Raw genomic sequence first — 21,444 nt, 5'->3', positions numbered from 1 at the left:
CCCAAATACAGATTGCAGAATCACATCTGTTACATACTCACATTTTTACATAATGGCATATTAGTGACTGTTGTATTCTGCTACCTTTTACTTTTAGCTCTTACATTTAGGTATTTGCTCTATCCTGGAATCATTTTTGTATCTAGTAGGAGTCTAACTTCATTGTGTTTTGTTTGTGACTATATAGTTATCAGAACACCCATTGTAGCAGAGACTATTCTTTTCTCCATTGAATGATCTTGACATAATTATCAAAAATCAATTGATACAAATGTATATATTTATTTCTGCACTTACAATTCTGTTCCATTGATCTATTTGTCTGTCTTACCAGTACTGCACTCAGTTATTACTGTATCTTTGTGATAAATTTTTAAATCAAGAATTGGGCATTCTTCAACTTTATTTCTCTTCTTTGTTTTGGCTGTTTAGGATCACTTGTAATACCATATTAATTTTAGGTTCAGCTTTTGCACTTCTGCAAAAATGGCAGTTAAGATTTTGATAGGAATTGCACTAAATCTATATAGTACTTTGGAGAGAATTGCCACTTTATGACACACAAATTTGTGAAATGTCCCATATTTTTATAAGCAAGGCATCCACAGACTGAAGGTAAAAGAATGGGAAAAAATCATTCATATGGATCTCATAAACATGCAGGGGTTTCTATCCTCATATCAGATAAAGTGGACTTCAAACCAAACTCATAGAATGATTTAGGAAAAGTTCTTCTCTTCAATGCTCTGTAAGACTTGATGTTAATTCTTTTTAAAATGTTTGATAGAATTGAATTCACCATGAAGCTATGTGGTTGTGGAGTTTGGTTTGTTGGGAGGTTTTTGATTACATATTCCATTTTTACTTCTTGATCTGTTCAGTTTTTATGTTGCTTACCTCCATGTTGGTAGTTTGTATATTTCTCAAAATTTATCCATTTCTCAAGGTTCTCCAATTGTTGGCATGAAATGTTTCAGAAGTACTCATTTATGATCCTTGTAGTTCAGTGGAGAAAAACAAAGAAAAATCAAATAATTAAAATTTAAGTGAAAGAGAAGCTATTTCTGATTTATTTCTTCTTTCTTCTTTATTATTTCCTTCTTTCTGCTAATTTTAAGTTTAGTTTGTTCTAATAATTCACTTGTGGTTTAATCTATAACCTGTTGACATTTTAAGAGTATATTGTCTAATTTCCCCATAATTTTTTACTGATTTCTAATTTCATTTCATTGTGATTGGAGAAAAATACTTTGTATGATTTTGTTCTTTTAAATTTATCAAGACTTGTTTTGTGGCCTAATGTATGGTTTGTGAAGGATAATGTTCCATATGTACTTGAGAAAAATGTACATTCAGCTGTTTTTGGATTGAGAGTTCTCCATACGTTTGTTAGATGTAGTTGGTTTATAGTTTTGTTCAGGTCTTCTATCTTCTTATTGATCTTCTGTCTAGTTTTTCTATCCATAATTAAGAATGGGGAGTGATGTCTCTAACTGTTGATGCAGTACCATCTATATCTCTCTTCAATTCTGTCAGTGTTTTCTTTTTATATTTTTGGGCTTTGTTGTTGAGTATGTATATGCTTGTAATTGTTACATTTTCTTGATATATTAGCCCCTTTATAAATATATGTCATTCATTGCCTCTTAATATAAATTTTTAGCTTAAATCTATTTTGTCTGATATTAGTATAGCAACCCTAGATCCCTTTTGGTTACTATTTGCATGGATATTTCTTTGTATATTTCCAATTTCAACCAATTTATATCTTTGGATATGAAGTGAGCCTTATGTTTTTATCAATTCTACCTATTTCTTCCTCTTGCCTAGAGAGTTTAATTCATAATCATTTAAAGTAATTAGTAAAAATTAAGGACTTACTTTCTGACATTTGACATTGGTTTTCTGTATATTTTATATCTTTTTTTTGTGTGTTTCCATCCCTCTCTGCCTTTAAATTTTTAATTCACTTTATTTTTAGAGCAGTTTTAGGTTCATAACAAAACTGAGCAGAAAGCACAGAGTTCCTATCCAAAAAGTCCTGCCACACACTGCCTCCCCAACAAGAAACATCCTACACCAGAGTGGTACAGATGGTACATTTGTTATAATCCAGGAACCTACACTGACATCACTATCACTCAAGTTCATAATTTACTTTAGTATTCATTCTTGATATTGTACATTCTGTGGGTTTTGACAAATGTATAACAATATGCATCTATCATTATGGTATTACATAGAATATTTTCACTTCCCTAAAAATATTCTGTATTCCACCTATTCATCCCTCCCTTACCCCAAACTCCTGAATATCATTGACTTTTTATCACCATAGCTGTGTTTTTTCTACAATTTCATGTACTTGGAATCATAGTATTTAATCTTTTCAATTTTTTAAAGTTAGTATTATGCATTTAAGATTCATCCATGTCTTTTCATGTCTTGATAGCTCATTTATTTTAGCAGAGAATAATATTCCATTGCATGGATATACCATAGTTTGCTTATCTGTTCATCTGCTGAAGGATATCTTGGCTGCATCCATGTTTTGACCATTTTGAATAAAGCTGCTAAAACATCTTTGTGTGGATTTTTGTGTAGACATAAGTTTTCAGCTCCTTTGTGTAAATACCAAGGAGTGTGATTGCTAGGCTGGATGGTAAGAATGTGTTTAGTTTTGTAAGAAACTACCAAAGTGTCTGCCAAAGTGGCTGAACCATTTTTGCATTCCCACCAGTAGAGAATGAGAGTTCTTGTTGCTCTCCATCCTTGCCAGCATTTCTGGAATTCACCATTCTATAGGTATATAATAGTGTTGCATTCTTATTTTGCTGCTTTCTTTTTTTCATTAATTTTTTTACTTTTTTCTTAGTGTTTACCATGAGTATTATTATTAATATGTTATCTTAATATTAGTCAAGTTTGAATTAATACCAATTTAGTTTTTGCTTTATTTTAATTAAAGCATTAGAATTATACACAGTATTTGGTAGTTTAGTTTAATAGTATACAAATCTTTGCCCCATATAGCTATATTCCCCCTTTGTATTGTTAGTGTCACAAATTACATATTTTTGGATCATGTGGCCCTTAACATAGAATTATCATTTTGTTTTATGCATTTGTCTTTTAAATAATATAGCAAATAAAAATAGTTAAAAAACAAAAAATGCAAGGCTGGGGTTGTGGCTCAGCAGTAGAGCGCTCTCCTAGCATGTGCAAGGCCCTGGGTTTGATCCTCTGCACCACATAAAAATAAATAAATAAAATAAAGGTATTGTGTCCAACTACAATTGAAAAATAAATATTAAAAAAACAAAAATGCAATACTACTGGTTTTTATAGCTATCTATGTAGTTGCCTTTACCAGTGTTCTTTTTTTTCTTTTTATAGCTTGAGTTACAGTTAGTACCCTTTTATTTTTCCTGGAAGTCTCTTTTTGGCTTTCCTTATAGGGCAGTTCTACTAATGATGAACTCCCTGTTTTTTTTTTTTAATCTGGGAATATCTCATTTCTCCACCATTTTTGAAGCATAGTTTTGTTGAACATAGAATATTGATTGACAGGTATTTCTCTCAGCACTTTAAATTAGGCATCTCCCTGCTTTCTGGCTTCTATAGGTTCTTAAGAGAAATCAGCCATTAGTCATACTGAGCATTTCTTCCATGTTATGAGTCACTTTTATTTTCTTGATTTCAAGATTTTCTCTTTATCTTTTACTTTTGACTTTTGACTATCAGTTTGAATATCCTTCATTTTATTTCATGCGAAGTGTAAGTTTCTTGTACTTTGTAAATGTTTGGACTCATGTCTTTTATCAAATTTGAAAAATGTTATCATTTCTTAAAGTATTCTTTCTGCTGTTTCTCTCTTTCCTTTCCCTTTGGAAGTTGTGTGTGTGTGTGTGTGTGTGTGTGTGTGTGTGTGTGTGTTTTACACTTAATGGTATCCTACAAGGCTTATAGGGTCTGTTCATTTTTATTCATTGTTTATCATCCTGCTACTCAGACTTTATAATTTCTGTTGACCTGTTGTCATGATCACTGACTTTTTCTTCTACTTGCTTAAATCTGCAGTTGTACTTCTCCAGTGAATTTTTAATTTTACTGATTGCTCTTTTCAGCTCTAGAATTTCTATTTGGTTCCTCTAATTTCTTCATTTGCATTCTCTATTTGGTGAAACATGGTTTTCTTTAGTTTTTTTTTTTTTTTGTTTTGTTTTTTTTAGTTTTCTTTAGTTTTTTTCCCTTGGTTTGATTTAAGTCTTTATGTGGTAAATCCAATGCCTATGCTTCCTCATGGATAGTTTTTAGACATTTTCTTTTTGGGTTTCCTGTTAATGGGACATACTATTTTATTTTTTTGCCTGCTTTGTAATTTTTTATTGAAAAGTGGACATTTTGAATGTTACAAAGTGGCAACTCTAGAAATGAGGTTCTCTTCTTTCTCTGGGGTTTGTTATGCTGCCAGTTGTGCATTGTTTGCTTGTTTAGTGACTTTTCTAACCTTTTTCTAAAAGACCATATTCTTTGCCATTTGTGGTCTGTGAAGTCTCTGTTCCTTAAATATGTAGTTGGTTTGAGGTTTGACAGAGATTTCATGACCATCTGGAAAAAAATTAGAAAAGAAAAAAATACAATCTCTCAGTCTTTGCATATTCACTCTGTATTGGAGTATTCCTTCAACTCTTAACTAGGCTATTTACAATTAATTGTGCCTTAGCCTTCACTTCTGCTGTGGAGTACCTGATGTCCCACGGTAAGTGTCTTCTCAGGCCTTTAAACTTTTTTTTTAAATTTTTTCTTTTTATTCTCAGGCCTTTTTTGAACATGCATCTCATCCCGGGTATCTTCATGCCCTTCTTAGTTCTGTGGTACACATGACAACACTTAAATTCCCTTTCCCCCCTATGTATCTTCTTTGTGAATGTCTTCTTTACTGGTTTTTTTTTTTTTTTTCGTCTGTTTATTGCCAAGTGATGTCCTTGTCCAAGGCTGCTGTGGTCATTATCTGTTCCTTTAAATGCTTCTGGCAAAAGCTGCTCAGGAAGCCATCCCAGCCCTGGGAATATTCTGAGTCAGACTAAACACAGGAAAACCTTTGCATTGGTCTTTGAGGGAGCCACCAGATGGACGAAGCTTACAACCACCAGATCCGTATTGCTCCCTCTAGCATTAGAAACCTATGCCAGGAATATGGGTTGTGATCTCATAATCTTTGCAGATCCTGGATGTGGAACATGGTAGGCAGCCAATTTAAAATGCCATAACATTCTCTTACTACAAAGCATTGACCCCTTCATCAAGTCTTCCCTTTGGCTGTTTTTTTTTTTTTTAAACTAGATTCCAGAGTTCTGCAAAAGTTGATTCTGACAGTTTTTGCTACCTCATTAGTTGCTATTAGGGAGGGATGGAATTCTGAAATTCCTTACTCTGCCCTTGTTGGTGAAAACAATATCCATTTTGAGATTAAAAAATAAAAAAGATCTAGGAACTAATTCTCCTCAAATGATAGAAGACAAAAAAGGAAAAGGACCATTTTCAAGAAACCAAGTTTCTACAGAGGTAAAAGCTACGCATTCAAACCTATAGGAATCACTCTATTACCAGTAGTTTTATAAGTCATCCATATGTTAAACGATTAAATGTATCACACTTGATTGCCAAGATATCATATCAAAACTGTAAAATAACTCCAGTGGTTCTTAAACCTGTATGATAACCAGAATTATCTGCTAAATTTTTATAATGCAAATTCCTGTACCTCTACCCTGAGATTTATGTAAAAGGGGTCCTGGAATCTATATTTTTATCATGCTCCCTAAGTAATTGTTAAAATCATCCAGATTTGGGCTGGGGATGTGGCTCAAGCAGTAGCGCGCTCGCCTGGCATGCACACGGCCCTGGGTTCGATCCTCAGCACCAAGTACAAATAAAGATGTGTCCACCAAAAACTAAAAAATAAATATTAAAAAAATTCTCATTCATTCTCATTCATATTCTCTCTCTCTCTCTCTCTCTCTCTCTCTCTCTCTCTCTCTCTCTCAAAAAAAAAATCATCCAGATTTGAGAATAACTGCCTAAAAATAAATATATGGCTGGTAACTTTCAGAGGATCCAGACTGGTATGATTAGCTTGCCTTCAACAAGTAGAGAATAATCAGTAGAGTATTTCAGTTCCCTATTTCAAATTTATTCCTTCTTACTGAGTATTTAATAAATATCTAAGGGGAAAAGTGGGAATCAAGTTATTCATTTTCACATTGAACGAATTACTTTAAAACCACCATGTGCAACATTGGTTATCCACAACATTTTTAATAATGACACCTATTTTATCCTAAATTTATTGTAAAACCTAATCTCATGGAACAATTCACCTTTCTCATGAAAATGATAATCAATAGCCAACAATAAGTAAGCCCTTATTCTGTGCCAGGCACTCAAATATTTTACACTTATTTTATAATTTAATCCTTATAACAACCTGATAAAGTAAATAATTTTATCCTCATTTTATAAATGAAAAAGTTTATGTACAGCATAATTAACTAACTTGCCTAAGGTCACACAAGTGTCAGAGCTACATTATAAATATATACAAAGGTATACTGCACATCAATTCAATAAATTCCCTTCCTAATCATGTCATTAATTAAGAGAGAACTTTGTGTTGTAAATGAATAGTCATTTCACTGTACTTACATATTTTCAAAATTCCCACTCCTCTTTCACAAGTCCTTTTTTTGTAAAGATGATTTTATTAGTATATTTTAGTTATACATAACAGTGGTGTTCATTTGGACATAACCATACATGAGTAGAATATAATTTGCTCCATTTTAGTTCCCAGTACTTGCTCTTTCCCTCCTCTCTTCCTCTGTTATACTTCTACTCTTATTTATTTATTGTTTTTTTTAAAAATTGGTGCTTTATAGATATACATAAAGGTAGAATTCACTGTGATGTATTCATGTGTGTATATATATATATATATATATATATATATGTATGTATATATAGCATAATTTGGTCAGTTTCATTCTGCAGTTTCTCCCTTTTCTCCTTCCTCCTTCCCACTGAATCCCTTCCCTCTTTTTCACTGATCTCCCTTCAATTTTCATATAATCCCCCACCCCTTTCCCCTTATTTTGCTCTAGTTTCCACCTATCAAAAGTCCTTCTGAACTGCATTAATTCAGTAACCATTAGCCACATGTGTTTATTAATTCTTCAAAGGTTGCCTCTGAATTGAGATATTCTAGAATCGTAAAATACACACTAGCTTTCAAAACCTTAATGCAAAAAAGAATATAAAATATAGCATTAATGATTTTCATATGGATAACATGTTGAAATGAAACTTTCATATATTGGACTAAATAAAATATATTATTATAATTAATTTTTCTTGGCACATTTTAGCACTTTAGAATGTTACTACTACAAAACCTAAACTACCTTACTTACATTATGTTTCTATTTGACAGCACTTCTACAGACCTGTTTCCATGTCATTTCTGTATTTGTTGACCATTCTCATTAAGCCACAAATTAGGCTTATTCTACACATATTCTTCTGTGAATCTATGATATGCTTCTACTTAAAGGAAGTCATAAGATATGTTTTCATTTTAACACCAGATGTCTGTGATGAAAAACCATTCCATATACTCTCCCATTCCATAACTATTCTCCATACCTGGTTGCAAAGAATTAGTACATTGATGAGACAAAAGAGGAGAGACAGTGCATAAAGCTATTTGATGATAACTTGAGTCATTTAACTTCCCAGTAGTGAACTGAAAGTTGAAGAAACAGAGCAGATGTAATTGCATGTATCACTATATCACTCTGTAATTATGCCTGGCAAGTTACCCATAGAATTGGCTAAATGTATGCTTACCCACAAGATTCACAATAAAGGATTCATTTCATAAAAGTTTAGTACAAATCTTAGAACATTTCATTTTAAATATGACTGAAGTATTTTAGTCTCTTCCTTTAATAGTGCAAAAGTCAATATTGGGAAAATACAGGAAATGCAGAACTACCTAGATAAGTGCCACAATCTTTTAGAATGAGGCACCGTTTTCCCTCTTCCAACAGGGAATTTCACAAGAAAACATTTTTCCCATAGACTTATTGGCTCCTTATAGAATTCTAGGAGTGAAAAGATGTTGAAAGTCAAGTCTAATGCCAAACTAATGTCTGAATTTCCTGTACAACATTTCCAAGTGTTTGTAATGGGAAACTCCTTCTCTCCCAAGGCTGCTGGTAGTCTTTCTCCTTTTCTTTCTCCTCTTCATCCACCTCATCATTATCATTTTTTCTTTTTCTTTTTCATTTTTATTGGTGCATTATGATTGTGCATAATAGTGGCATTGATTATACTATATTTGTACATATACTTAAATTATTTGATCAATCTCATTCCCTAGTACCTTCCCTTTTCCTCCCTTTCTCCCATTTTTTCTTATATTGAGCTAAAATGTTCCAACCTTTATCCATTGATTTTATTTCTTCCCTCTGCTTTTAGCTCATATAAACCAATCGTATTAACACATCAGAGTCCTGTAATTACTTAAAGATAACTGTCCCCCCCCCCTGGAGAATTCACTGGTTCTTATTTATTCTTCTGTAGGCACATTGTCTCATCTCAGTATCTAGTACACAATTTCTAGGTTATCTTTCCTCACCCACAGTGCTGTAGCAAATGGCCAAATAAATGGGAATTAGGAAACCCACTTATTTAAAAGTGAGTGTTCAACAGAGACAAACCCACAGAAATACAGTTACCTCGCACTAGACAAAGGTGCCAAAAACATACATTGGAGAAAAGATAGCATCTTCAACAAATGGTGCTGGGAAAACTGGAAATCCATACATAGCAAAATGAAATTTCACCTGTATCTCTCACCATGCACAAAACTCAAAGTAGACCCAAGACCTAGAAATGTAGGCCGAACACTCCAATGTATGAGCTCAGGAACTGACCTCCTTAACAAGACCTCTAAAGCACAAGAAGTAAAATCAATAATCAATATATGGGATGGCATCAAACTAAAAAGCTTCTTCACAAGAAAGGAAATAATCAGTAATGTGCAGAGAAAGGCTACAGAATGGGAGAAAATGTTTGCCACCAGGACTTCAGGTAGAGCATTAATTTCTACGATATATAAAGAATTAAAAAAAAAACTTAGCACCAAAAACAAAAGCCCAATCATTAAATGGGCTAAGGAACTGAACAGACACTTCTCAGAAGAAGAAATACAAGTGGTTAACAAATATATGAAAAAATGTTCAACCTCTCTAGCAATTAGAGAAATGCAAACTAAAACTTCACTGAGATTCATCTCACTTCAGTCAGAAGGGCAATTATCAAGAATACAAGGAACAATAGATATTGGTGAAGGTTGAGGTTTTGCTGGTGAGACTATAAGTTGGTGTAACCACTCTGGAAAGCAGTGTGGAGATTCCTCAAAAAACTAGGAATGGAACCACCATTTCACCCAGCCAACTCACTCCTCAGTGTGTGTGTGTGTGTGTGTGTGTGTGTGTGTGTGTATGTATGTATGTATGTGTGTGTGTGTGTGTGTGTGTGTGTGTGTGTATAATCTCCAAAGAATTTAAAACCAGCATATTACAGTGATGCAGCCACATCAATGTTTGTAGCAGCTCAATTCATAACAGGGAAGCTATGGAGCCAAACTAGGGGCCCTTCAACAGATGAATGGATAAAGAAAATGTGGTATATATATGCAATGGACTATTACTCAGTCATTAAGCAGAATGATTTTATGATATGTCAATAAATGGATGGATCTGGAGACTATCATGCTAAGTGAAATAAGCCAGGCCTCAAAAGCCAAAGATCAAATGTTTTTGCTGATATGTGGAAGCTAACCCAAAATAAAGGAGGAGAGGGGAAGAATAAATATTCAGTAGATTAGACAAAGGGGAATGAAGGGAAGGGAGGAGAATAGGAAAAGGAAACACAGTGGAATGAATCTGAAACAATTTTCCTATGTACATATATGAGTACAACATAATGAATCCCACCATCATGTACATTCATAAGAACGGGGTCCTAATTAGAGTAAGATATATTCCATGCTTATACAATTTTATAAAAATGAATTCTATCATATATAACTAAAAAGAACCAATAAAAAATTAACATAAAAAAGTGAGTGTTCACAAAGAATTGTTAAATTTTTGAGGAGATAAATATTTTTAATGTGGCTTAAACATTATGCAATGTATACATGTATCAAGCATTGCATGGTACCCATTTAATATGTACGACTTTCATGTTTCTTTGTAGCAGTTAAAAATAAATTAATCAAGTGTTCAGCATGAGGTAGGAGGAGATATGCCAAAAAGCAACTTATTAGCTATTCTTTATTAAGATTGATCTCCAAGCAACTCTGTTCTCTCTTACTCCATTTAAAAGAGATAAGTCCAATTCAAGGCCTAGTGGTACCAGTGCAGTTAGGTAAGATGCGTTTGAAAATTCAGGTAGTCCCAAGGGTGACCCTCAGATCCATCAGATATTCTTATTTATTCTTGCATTTGTATTGTCAGAATATATACTTCATTCATGTATTCTTTCTTTTTCTTTTTCTTTGTGTGTGTGTGTGTGTGTGTGTGGTGCTGGGGATTGAACCCAGGGCCTTGTGCATGCAAGGCAAATACTCTACCAACTGAGCTCTATCCCCAGCCCCATGCATTCCTTTTTTAAACTTTATTTATTTATTATATGTGGTGCTGAGGATTGAACCCATTGCCTCATACGTGCTAGGCAGGTGCTCTACCACTGAGCCACAACTCCAGCCTTCTTTCATGCATTCCTAAATCCGGATTCTTTAACTGGGGACAAAATCAAGAAATAAGGACTTGGTATTTTTCTCCAAGAAAAAAAAAAAAACATCTTCTGGTCAGATTTTTAGCACAGAGAAAATGTAACAATTTTAATAAAGTCCATACAAATAATCATTAAAAGGAGAATTTTTAAAGACTCAATAAAAATAGACCTGCATGTGAAAAGAAAGTGTGACTGATAAAGGGCCTGAAGAAATGGCACCTCCAACAGTCTCATTCTCTATTTGGGTTTTTTCCCCATTTCTCTGACCCTTAACTGTTAATTATTATGTACAAAGATCATCTTAATTTAACAGCTTCTCAAGACTGAGAGCTTATAATTTTTGTTTACCTTAGCACCTAGTACAAGTGCACACAGATGGCAGTGGCGAGTAAAGACAGGTAGGCCTCATTTTGTACAAATGGCATTCTAAACAAAAGTGATATATAACTCACAGTAAGCTAGCAAGGAAAGATTGGGAAAGTACAAATGGGGTGTGGAAAAAGCTCTAGAGGCTAGAATCTACTCCCAACTCCACCACTAACTTGTTCTATGGCCTAGGCCAATTATTTGCTACTGCTTCAGTACATTTTCCGTTCATTTGTAAAATGAGATAGATAAATCAGATAGCCACTAAAAAGTTCATTCCAGTTGTGATATTCTCTGAAATCTTAGTTCAAAGATAATAATAATAAACATTCATTGAGTACTTACCTTGTGCTAGATATTCTGCTAAGTAGCATTTATGTACATGAACTCATTTAATTCTTAATAGTACCTACCTCACAAGGTTACTTGAGAATTAAGGAACTTGCTCAGGGTCACAAAATAGTACAACTGCACTTCTAGCTCAGTCTGACATCAGAGCTGGCATGCAACTTCCACATGGTCTTACCTCCAAATAAATGAGAAGTTTTGTATTTCAAGACATCCTATAGAAAATAGCTATGAATCTAATACAGATAGTTCCCAGCTTAACAGTGGTTCACCTTAAAATTTTTCAACTTTATGATCACGTGAAAGCATACCCATGCAACCATTCTTTTCTTCACTTTCAGTACAATATTAGGTAAATCATGAGATATTCAGCATTTGATTATAAAATGGGCTTTTTGTTAGATGATTTTATCTAATTGAAGGCTAATGTAGATGTTCTCAGCCTGTTTAAGGCAGACTAAACTATATTGTTTAGTAAGTCAAGCATGTTAAAAGCATTTTCAATTTAATGATATTTTCAACCTAAATGATAGATTTATAAGGATATAACCTCATGTCAGTCAAGAGACATTTGTAATCATCTCCTAATTGATCAGCTTTTAAGCTCTTAATGCCATGTTATATAACTTGGGTGTTTCTATTCATTGGGTTTTTTAAAAAAAATCAAGTTATACCTGTGTTTGCTGAATGAGTGGAAATTCTTAATTACTAAAAGCTTAAGATGAAGGAAGATATCAAAGGAAGGAATTTAATCATCCTTCCCTTCTCTCATCCTAGGCTGGTGGTTTTCTGAAGTGCCATTATATAAATTGCTCAAAGATGATATTGTAAGAAAAAATGTTCTAAAATATTAATTTTGATATCTCTTCTCTTCTCTCCTCCTTCTCTCCCTCTCTCCCTTCCCCCACCCCTCTCCACAGTGACTGTTTTGAGCCCAGCAGAAAAAGGTAAGTGTATGTTGCAAATTGTATTAGGACTGTATTATTCTTTCTTTCTCAAAGATTTACATAAATTTGAGCGACTTTATCAGGAATACACTTAGGGGATTTGAAAGTTTAGGACGATGTTTTTCAGGAAGCTTACCAGAAATAGGACACAGAATATTTTCAGTGGCCCCTTTGGCTATAAGACAGGGGTTAAAAGTTACCAGGATTTATGGTAGAGAAGGACAGAGGTAACCACTCTGTCTGTTATGTGATCTAGGCCTGCCTTTCGTTCATCACTGTTCCAGATACATGGGCTTTCTTTCCAATCCATTCCTTCTTTAGGGCATAAAATAAGAGACCCACAGGGAGCCACAAGGGCTAAATCCTTTACCATCACAATTCCTGTATATATTTACTGTGCTCTTCTCCACTCCTCACCACCATTTTGGCTTTACCTGCAATTTATACCTCCTTCTTAAGATGTTCAGGCATTTTCCATTAAAAAGCTAAACATAAGTCTATAAGCTAAACATGAGTCTTAACAAACCTTTAGCTTTATATTATTTTGTCAGTGATAGCCAGAGTATGTATGTAGCTACTTTATTTTGCCACTTTAATTCTAATTGCATGGGAATTAATTGTTATAACTCATTAGCCTACCGGCATTCATATTATGCTGTTTTAAAGCTTCAGTTTGCTATTACTCATTTAACAGAAGCATTTGTTATAGAGAGAACAGAGTGGTGTGATTGGGAGATAATAGACCATACTAGTAAAAAGTGTGTATTCTAGAGCTAGATATCTGAATGAAAATCCTGGCTCTGCTACTTCCTAATAAATTATTATACATCCTTGTGCTCATTTTATTTGTGTATTGTATAGAAATAATAATAATACCTAATTCTTATAGTTGTTATGAAAACATAATTAATTAAGAACATTAAGCACTTAGAATAGAGATGAACATAGCACATCCAGGTGACTCAATAAACATTTGCTATTATTGTTATAGCATTAGAGAGCAAGTCTTAAGTTGCTCTAGAATTTTATGCATGATTCTTTTTTACCTTAAGGTCAGAAATCATCATAAACTTTCAAGATAAGTCAGGTGGGGGCTTAGATATGATGCTCAACAATAAGGGGAATAATGACAATAATATTGTTCTTATTAGTAGAAACTACAATTTATTGTGTGGAGTTCCCTGTTAAGTGTGATATATATCACACTTAACATATACACAATGATGTAGATATTCTTATATGCATTTTATATAGAAGGAAACTGAAATTAGAGAAGTAACTTTCATCTCAGGCTATCTAACTAATAAGTGGTAGGATTCAAATTGTTAGACCTCAAAGCCTGTGTTCTTAAGCAAATCTGCATTTGTTTTACTTTTCACTCTGCAACTCCTAGTTTTTCTTAGTTGAGCTCCTTAATCAGAAACTTGATGTTCAATTGCTTTTTTTCCAGTGTACAAAGTAGTATATCTTCATTTTTGCATGTTATCAATGTACTTAACTACATAGGTATGAAGTATTATTTGTAAGCCCAACCCAGTTCAATATCTTCTGGGTAGCATCAATCCAGTTACCAGGATTTGGGTTCTCTAGGAGATAGTTACAAAAGTGTGTGACTTTTCTTTTGACTCTAAGATTCTGTGATTCCAAATTGCATCTCCTGACATTTCTTAAATTTATTAGCACAGTAACAAATAAGATTAGATTTTGCTTCTTAAAATTTAAATTGGAGTTCTAACTCTGTCATTTACTAGCTCTATGACCTTTTGAAAGTAACTCAACTTCTCTGAATCTCAATTTTTTATAAAATGAGGCTAGTTTAATGACATTTTATGGATTTCCTGTAAGCTAGTGAAATGTAGCAATAGTCTGCTTTATAAATGTTAAGTATTAACAATCTTACTTGTTACTTTTGTTTATATGTCAGGATTTTCAAAAATAGTAGAACATATAAACCAATATTCAATTGTAACCAGAAAGTCAAAGGTTAACTTATAAAAAAACTTCTGAACATAACACTAGGGCATGTTACTAAGGAATGCTATGAAATTACATAATCAGGATGTATTAGATACCCAACTATCTGGCATAAATCAGTTAGCCTTGCCTAGAAACTAGTAGTCTAATGATTATTTGAGGTCCTCACTAATCCTCTGAATCTGACTTGTTTCAAACAACACTGAACTATTAAAGTAGAATAAAATGTAGTATATGACTACCAGCAGGAACATTGTTTGGCATAGGCAAAGAAAATATAAGTCAAAGAAATGAAAGTCTCAAATTGCATAACTTTTCATTCATCTCCAAAGCTTAAGAAAGCCATAGTCAAACATACTGCAAAAGCTTTTCCATTTTTAATAGGAAAGACAATAGAACAAATTTGACATAACTTTCTGATGTTCATATATGAATATGCCTCCAATGAAACTTCATATCATGTAAAACTACAGAACAGGATCCTAATCAGAATAAGCTATTGTCCATGTTTATATAATATGTCAAATTACACTCTACTGTCATGTATATCTAAAAAGAACAAATAAAAACAGGTTTTCCATTTTTTGTCTATTTAGGGCTCCTGAAGAGTATTCCCCCAAAATTCATGTCTACCTGAAACTGAAACTGAGTTCATGTGTCCTTTTTTGGAAATAGGATCTTTGCAGATGCAATCAAGTTAAGAGGAGGTCATACCAGATTAGACTGAGTCTATATCTACTCATTGGTGTCCTTATGAGAAGAAATTTTGGATATACAGATACACACAGAGAAAAGACAGCCATGTGAAGATGGAGGCAGAGATTGGAGTGAGGGTGCCACAAACCAAGGAATACTAAGGACTATCAGCAGCCATCAGAAGCTAGGAAGAGGCAAAGAAAGATCCAACCCTGAAGCCTTCTGCAAGAGCATGACCCTACCTACATCTTAATTTCAGACGTCTAGTTTCCAGAACTGTGAGAATAAATTTCTCTTAAGCTACTCAGCTCGTGGTAATTTATTAATCTATTACCACAATCCTAAGAAACTAATACAGTGCCTGTTAAATTACATCTCTAATATACCGTTAAGAGCACTATAAAAGCCAGGTGTGGTGGCACATTCCAAAAGCCCAACTTCTCAGGAGGCAAGTTCGAGGCCAGCCTGGACAATTTAGTAAGTAAGACCCTGTCTCCAAATAAAAAAATAAAAAGGGCTGGAGATGTAGCTCAGTGGTACAGCCTCCCTGGATTCAGTCCCCAGTACCAGAAAAAAAGACATTGTAACAAAGAAGCAGATAAGCAAAGACTTTGGTGTCAAAACTACCTGAAGTTAAGCCAACTTTACCACTTTCTATGTATATGACACTGGGGATATTTCAGTCAGCTTTTTTGCCACTTTGACCAAAATATCTGACAAGAACAATTTTAGAGGAGAAAAAGTTTTGCAGGTTTTAGTCCATAGATGGCTGACTCCCTGGGGCCTGTGGTGAGGCAGAATATTATGGTGGAAGGGCACAGGAAAGCAGTTCAGAACATGGCACCAGGAAGTAGAGACTAAACTTGACTTACCATGGACAAAATATATACCCCAAAGGCATGCCCCATCAACCCACCTCCTCCAGCCACACTTGACCTGCCTACCGTAATCCACCATGTTAATACCTACCAGGGGATTAAGGTATTGATTAGGTTAATGTTTTTTTAACCCAGTCATTTCACCTCTAAACTTTCTTGTATTATCTCACACATGAGCTTTTGGGGGACACCTAATATCTAAACCATAACATGGGAACTTAATCTAAGTCTCACTTTCTTACTCTGTGAAATAGAGATGATACATACCTTTCCTGGTTATTTTGAACATGAATAAGATGATGTATGTTTCTTAGCATATTGCCTGGAATATGATAAGTAAAAAAAAATTGTAGTGAATACTATTACTATATGATTGCTATTGGTATTGTTACTAACATTGGAGAGGACCTGAAAGGTCTTTCTTCTAAGAAACATTTTTCTCTATTATAATTCCTTATGATTCCTCTTATAAATAGATGGTCAAAATCCATGCATTCATATTGAATAGGTATATCAATTGAGATCCAAAAAAGTAAAATGTGTTTTCCTAGTCATGCTGACTCTAGTGCACAAAAAAAAAATAAATAAATAAAGTCCAGGTCATCTGGCCACAGCTCAGAATATTACATATTATGTCAGCCTTGTTTATACAGAACTCAGAAAATTTTAAAGATATCTCCTCGTTCTTTCATAGAGCATACTAAAACCATGATAATGTATTTCTTTTGCTTTCATAAGTATATTGCAAAAATGATCTCATTTTAGCATGATACTATCTATATTTTGAAGATCTTAGCTGGATTTGGGATGCAGTGGAGTTTAGGAATCTAATAAGGCCAAAGGATGTGGAAAGGCTAAAAGAAAAACTTAAAAATGAAATGGACATCAGGCATAATCCATCACACAACTCATATATAATTAAGAGCAATGCATTTCCCATGGTTGCTGATCTTCAAGAGGGGCCTTTAAACAGAAGTTCAACTCAATTCTTTATAAATTCGTTTGCATTTTCAAGGGTTTACATACTAAATTCTCAGGTTTCTCCCTTAAAGTTAAAATGCATAAGGGGCTGGGGCTGTATTTCAGTGGCTATGCTTCGCTAGCATTTGTGAGGCACTGGGTTCAATCCTCAGCACCACATAAAAATAAATAAAATAAAGGCACTCTCAACAACTACAAAAAATTTAGGCCTCAGCTTACTTAAAAAGACTCCTTTGGCGCAAGAATTGAAATCAAGAACCAAAAAATGGGATGGACTCAAACTATAAAGCTTCTTCTCAGGGAAAGAAACAATCTGTGAGGTGAATAAAGAGCCTACATCTTGGGAGCAAATTTTTACCCCTCATACATCAGATAGAGCACTAATCTCTAGGGTATATAAAGAACTCAAAAAGTTAAACACCAAAATGCTTATAATTATTTATCTTCTCAAAAATCAATGGACTTCCTTAATAATAAAACTATTATGGGCTGACTTGAGTTCCCCCAAATTTACATGTGAATTTCTAACTCCCAGTACCTCAGAATGTGACTGTATCTGGTGATAGGACCTTTAAAGAGGTCATTAAGTTAAAATAAGGTCACTGTGGTGGACCTTAATCCAATATGACTGATGTCCTTGTAAGAGAAGGAAATTTGGACACAGATATCAAAGGAAGACCATATGAAGTTATGAGGAGAAGATGGCCATCCATGTGCCAAGGTGAGAGACCACAGAAGGAAGCTAACTTGTCAGTACCTGAACTTAGACTTCTAGCCTTCAGTATTGTGAGGAAATAAATTTTTGTCATTTAAGACAGTCAGTGGATGGTGCTTTATTATGGCCTAAGCAAACTGATACAAGAGTTGAAGCAGGTTTCCATTTGAAAATCCAGACCATGGAAATATGGCCACAACTTGATTTTATATATTCAGTTCCAGATTGTATAGGAAATCTTCTGTGTGGTTTTGAGCAATTATCTCAGGGCTCTCAATAATATACTGATTTTGAAGAGGCAACCTGAATAATGCAAACTATTCATCTGACAAGGATTGCTGTCCAGAACATGTAAGTAATTCCAAAAATTTAACACCAAAAAAATGCAATTAAAAATGGTTAAGAGATGTAAACAAAAGTAGACATACAAATAGCAAACAGGTACATGAAAAAAATGTTCAGCATCACTAATGTTAAACCAAAACCATAATAAGATATTAATTCATTACAATAAGAATGATTATTATCAAGAAGACAAAATATCAAAAAGAACTGCTGAGGATGTGGAGAAAAGGGAATCCTTATACATTGCTGGTATAAATTAGTATAGCTATTACGGAAATCAGTATGGAGGATCTTCAAAAAATTAAAAATTGAGCTACCATATGATCCAGCAATCCCACTCCTCAGTAAATATCCAAAGGAAATGAAAAGCAGTATGTCAAAGGGACATCTTGTGCTCCCATGTTCATTGCAGTACTGGCCACAGTAGCTTAGACAACTGAAGTGTCTATCAAGTGATGAATGGATAAAGAAAATGTGATACATTTGCACAATGGAATATTATTCAACCATAAAAAGAGTGACATCCTGTCATTTGTGACAATATGGTTGGAAATGCAGGTCATGTTAAGCAAAGTAGCCCGGGCACAGAAAACAAGTGCCACATGATATCATTCATATATGAAATCTACAAAAGTCAATCACATAGAAATTGACAATAGAATGGTAGTTAGTGAAGGCTGAGAGAAAGGTAGAGATGAGGGATGAGGTGCAGATGAGGAAGGGTTGATTAATGGGACTAAGTTGCAGGTAGATGGGAGTAAGTAGTTCTTGTGTGCTTATTGCATGATAGAATAACTAGAGAGATAGTTTTCATGTGGTATATATCTCAGGAAGCTAGAAGAAATGATATTGAATGTTTTCACCATAAAGAAGAGATAATTGAGGAATAGATTTACTCTGATTACACAATGTATACGTGTATTGAAACATCACATTAGTATGTACAATTTTTGTGTTTTCAGTGTATTAGTTAACATAAGTTTAAAATTATACAATTTTATATTTATTATTGTAAAATTATTTGACAAAGAAGGATTGGGGACAAAATCCTCCTTTATAGGCTAACATGGTTCTAAAAGATCCTTTAATATTAATATTTTAAAATTGAATCAATACAGAAATATATAAGATAAAAATTCAAGACTTCCTCGCATTACTTCCTCTCCTGTCACTTTTTATAGACAACTACCATCTTTTGGTTAATTTGTATTCTTCTAGATATTTTTCTCTACATTTACATACAAACATAAATATGAACATGTATATTTGCATGGATTTGATTTTTTAAATCAGATGATACTGTACCTATTATTCTATAACTTGATTTTTCATTTAATAATATATAATAGATGCATTTCCATATTAGCACATACAAATATATCTCATTTTTAGATTATCTTAGAATATTGACATACTATGATTCATTCAACAATTCTCTAATAATGAACTTAAAGATAAAACTTTATTGTTGTTCATGATTATAAAATATGAAGGGTGGGGTTGTAGCTCAGTGGTAGAGCACTTGCCTAACATATGTGAGGCACAGGGTTCCATCCTCAGCATCACATATAATAAATAAATAAACAAACAAACAAGCAAATAAATAAAGGTATTATGTCCATCTACAACTAATTTTTTTAAAAAAAATAATAGGACTTCATAAAATACAAATAATACATAAATGAGTAGAGTAGAAAGTATAAGTCCTTTATAATGTTGGCAGGTTTAAAGATGGAGTAAGGTTTAGTGGTATCTATTCTATACATCTCTTGGTAAAAAATTTTGAAAAGTAAAATTATGCTTCTTTACATTTTCTTTCTTTTGTGGTGAGGGATACCAGGGATTGAACTCAGGGGCATTCGACCACCGAACCACATCCCTAGCCCTATTTTTTTTTATTTTATTAGAGACGGTCTCACTGAGTTGCATAGCACCTTACTAAATTGCTGAGGCTGGCTTTGAACTTGCGATCCTCCTGCCTCAGCCTCCGGAGCCTCTGGGATTATAGGCATGTGCCACTGCGCCCGGTGCTTCTTTACATTTTCACAAAATTCTTTTATAAATATACCATTTCAAAACTTTAACTTTGCTATGCTTCATCTCATCTCTCTCCATGGGCTGGGCTAGAACTTCCATGATCCTATATCCTTCCCAGCATGGCCCCAGCAATCTCCAATTACATCCGCTTGCTGCTGGATGTGGGCATATATTGAGTTAAAATGACAAGATATTTATATGTTAGACATGAGCTATAGTGAAATAAATGCTCAGTTTCAGAATCATGATTTTACTTCCCACTCTAGTTGTGTATCTATTGACATTGCTTTCAATCCTACAGCCCATTATTCCTAAGATATTTGGACCTGGCCACTGAAGAAAATGAAAATATTTAGCTGGGAAGTCAGAATAAATAGTTGTCTTGATGAATTTTAGAAAATCTAAGATGAGAAGACATCAAAGGAAAAGGCCCATGTATAGATTTCTTTTTGTTGTTATGGTTGTTGTTGTTTTGGTCAGATATATTGAGATAAAATTTACAAGCTAAGTGCGATGACACATGCCTATAATCCCAGCAGCTCTAGAGACTGAGGCAGGAGGATTTCAAATTCAAATCCAGCCTCAGCAATGGTGAGGCACTAAGCAACTCAGTGAGACCCTGTCTCTAAATAAAATACAAAATAGGGCTGGGGATGTGGCTCAGTGGTTGAGTGCCCTTGAGTTCAATCCCCAGTACCCCCTCCCAAAATTTACATACAGTAGGAGTTACCCTTCTTTTTTTTTTTTTTTTTAGTAAACGTTTTAATGTGTTTTAACTAGGTTTTAAGCTTCATTTTTGTCTTTGGAGGTTTTTAAAAATTCTTTTTAGTTATAATCACCACCAAGATACACCTTATCATAATTAAAAAAGCATGGAACACAACTTACTCTGATTTAAGTCCCCAGCACTTTCCCCTTTCTCCCTGCTCCCTTCCACTCCACAATTCCTTTTCAATGCATTTCAGTTTACTCTATCTATCTATCTATCTATCTATCTATCTATCTATCTATCTATCTATCTATCTAGTGGCACCCAACGCCAGAATTCACCATGCCATATCTATGCATGCACTTATGAAAATTCTGTCAGATTCATGCCACTGTTCTTTCCTTTTCCCATCCTGTTTCTTCCTCCTCAATCCCCTTCATCTACTCTACTGATTTTTCCTCAACTTTGATGAAATTTCCTCTCCACTCTCTTTTTTCCTTTACTCTTTCTTCCTTGTTTTTTACCCCCTACACCCCACCCCACCCATTATTTTGAATTATCTTCCATATATCATGAAGA

The 21,444-nt window shown here is 33.9% G+C and overlaps 1 protein-coding gene across 2 annotated transcripts in view; it reads left to right on the top strand.

Moving 5' to 3' along the window:
* Zdhhc15 (zDHHC palmitoyltransferase 15) overlaps positions 1 to 21,444 on the top strand; it is a 94,437-nt gene that overhangs the window by 5,837 nt on the left and 67,156 nt on the right. For both annotated transcript variants that reach the window (XM_005337490.5, XM_040281766.2), the window contains exon 2: positions 12,504 to 12,530. In XM_005337490.5, coding sequence (XP_005337547.1) covers positions 12,504 to 12,530 — 27 coding nt within the window. The remainder of the gene's footprint in view (positions 1 to 12,503; positions 12,531 to 21,444) is intronic.

This window comes from Ictidomys tridecemlineatus, chromosome X (assembly GCF_052094955.1).
Source record: "Ictidomys tridecemlineatus isolate mIctTri1 chromosome X, mIctTri1.hap1, whole genome shotgun sequence".
Taxonomy (NCBI): Eukaryota; Metazoa; Chordata; class Mammalia; order Rodentia; family Sciuridae; genus Ictidomys; species Ictidomys tridecemlineatus.
This window is presented reverse-complemented; position numbering and strand designations above follow the sequence as displayed.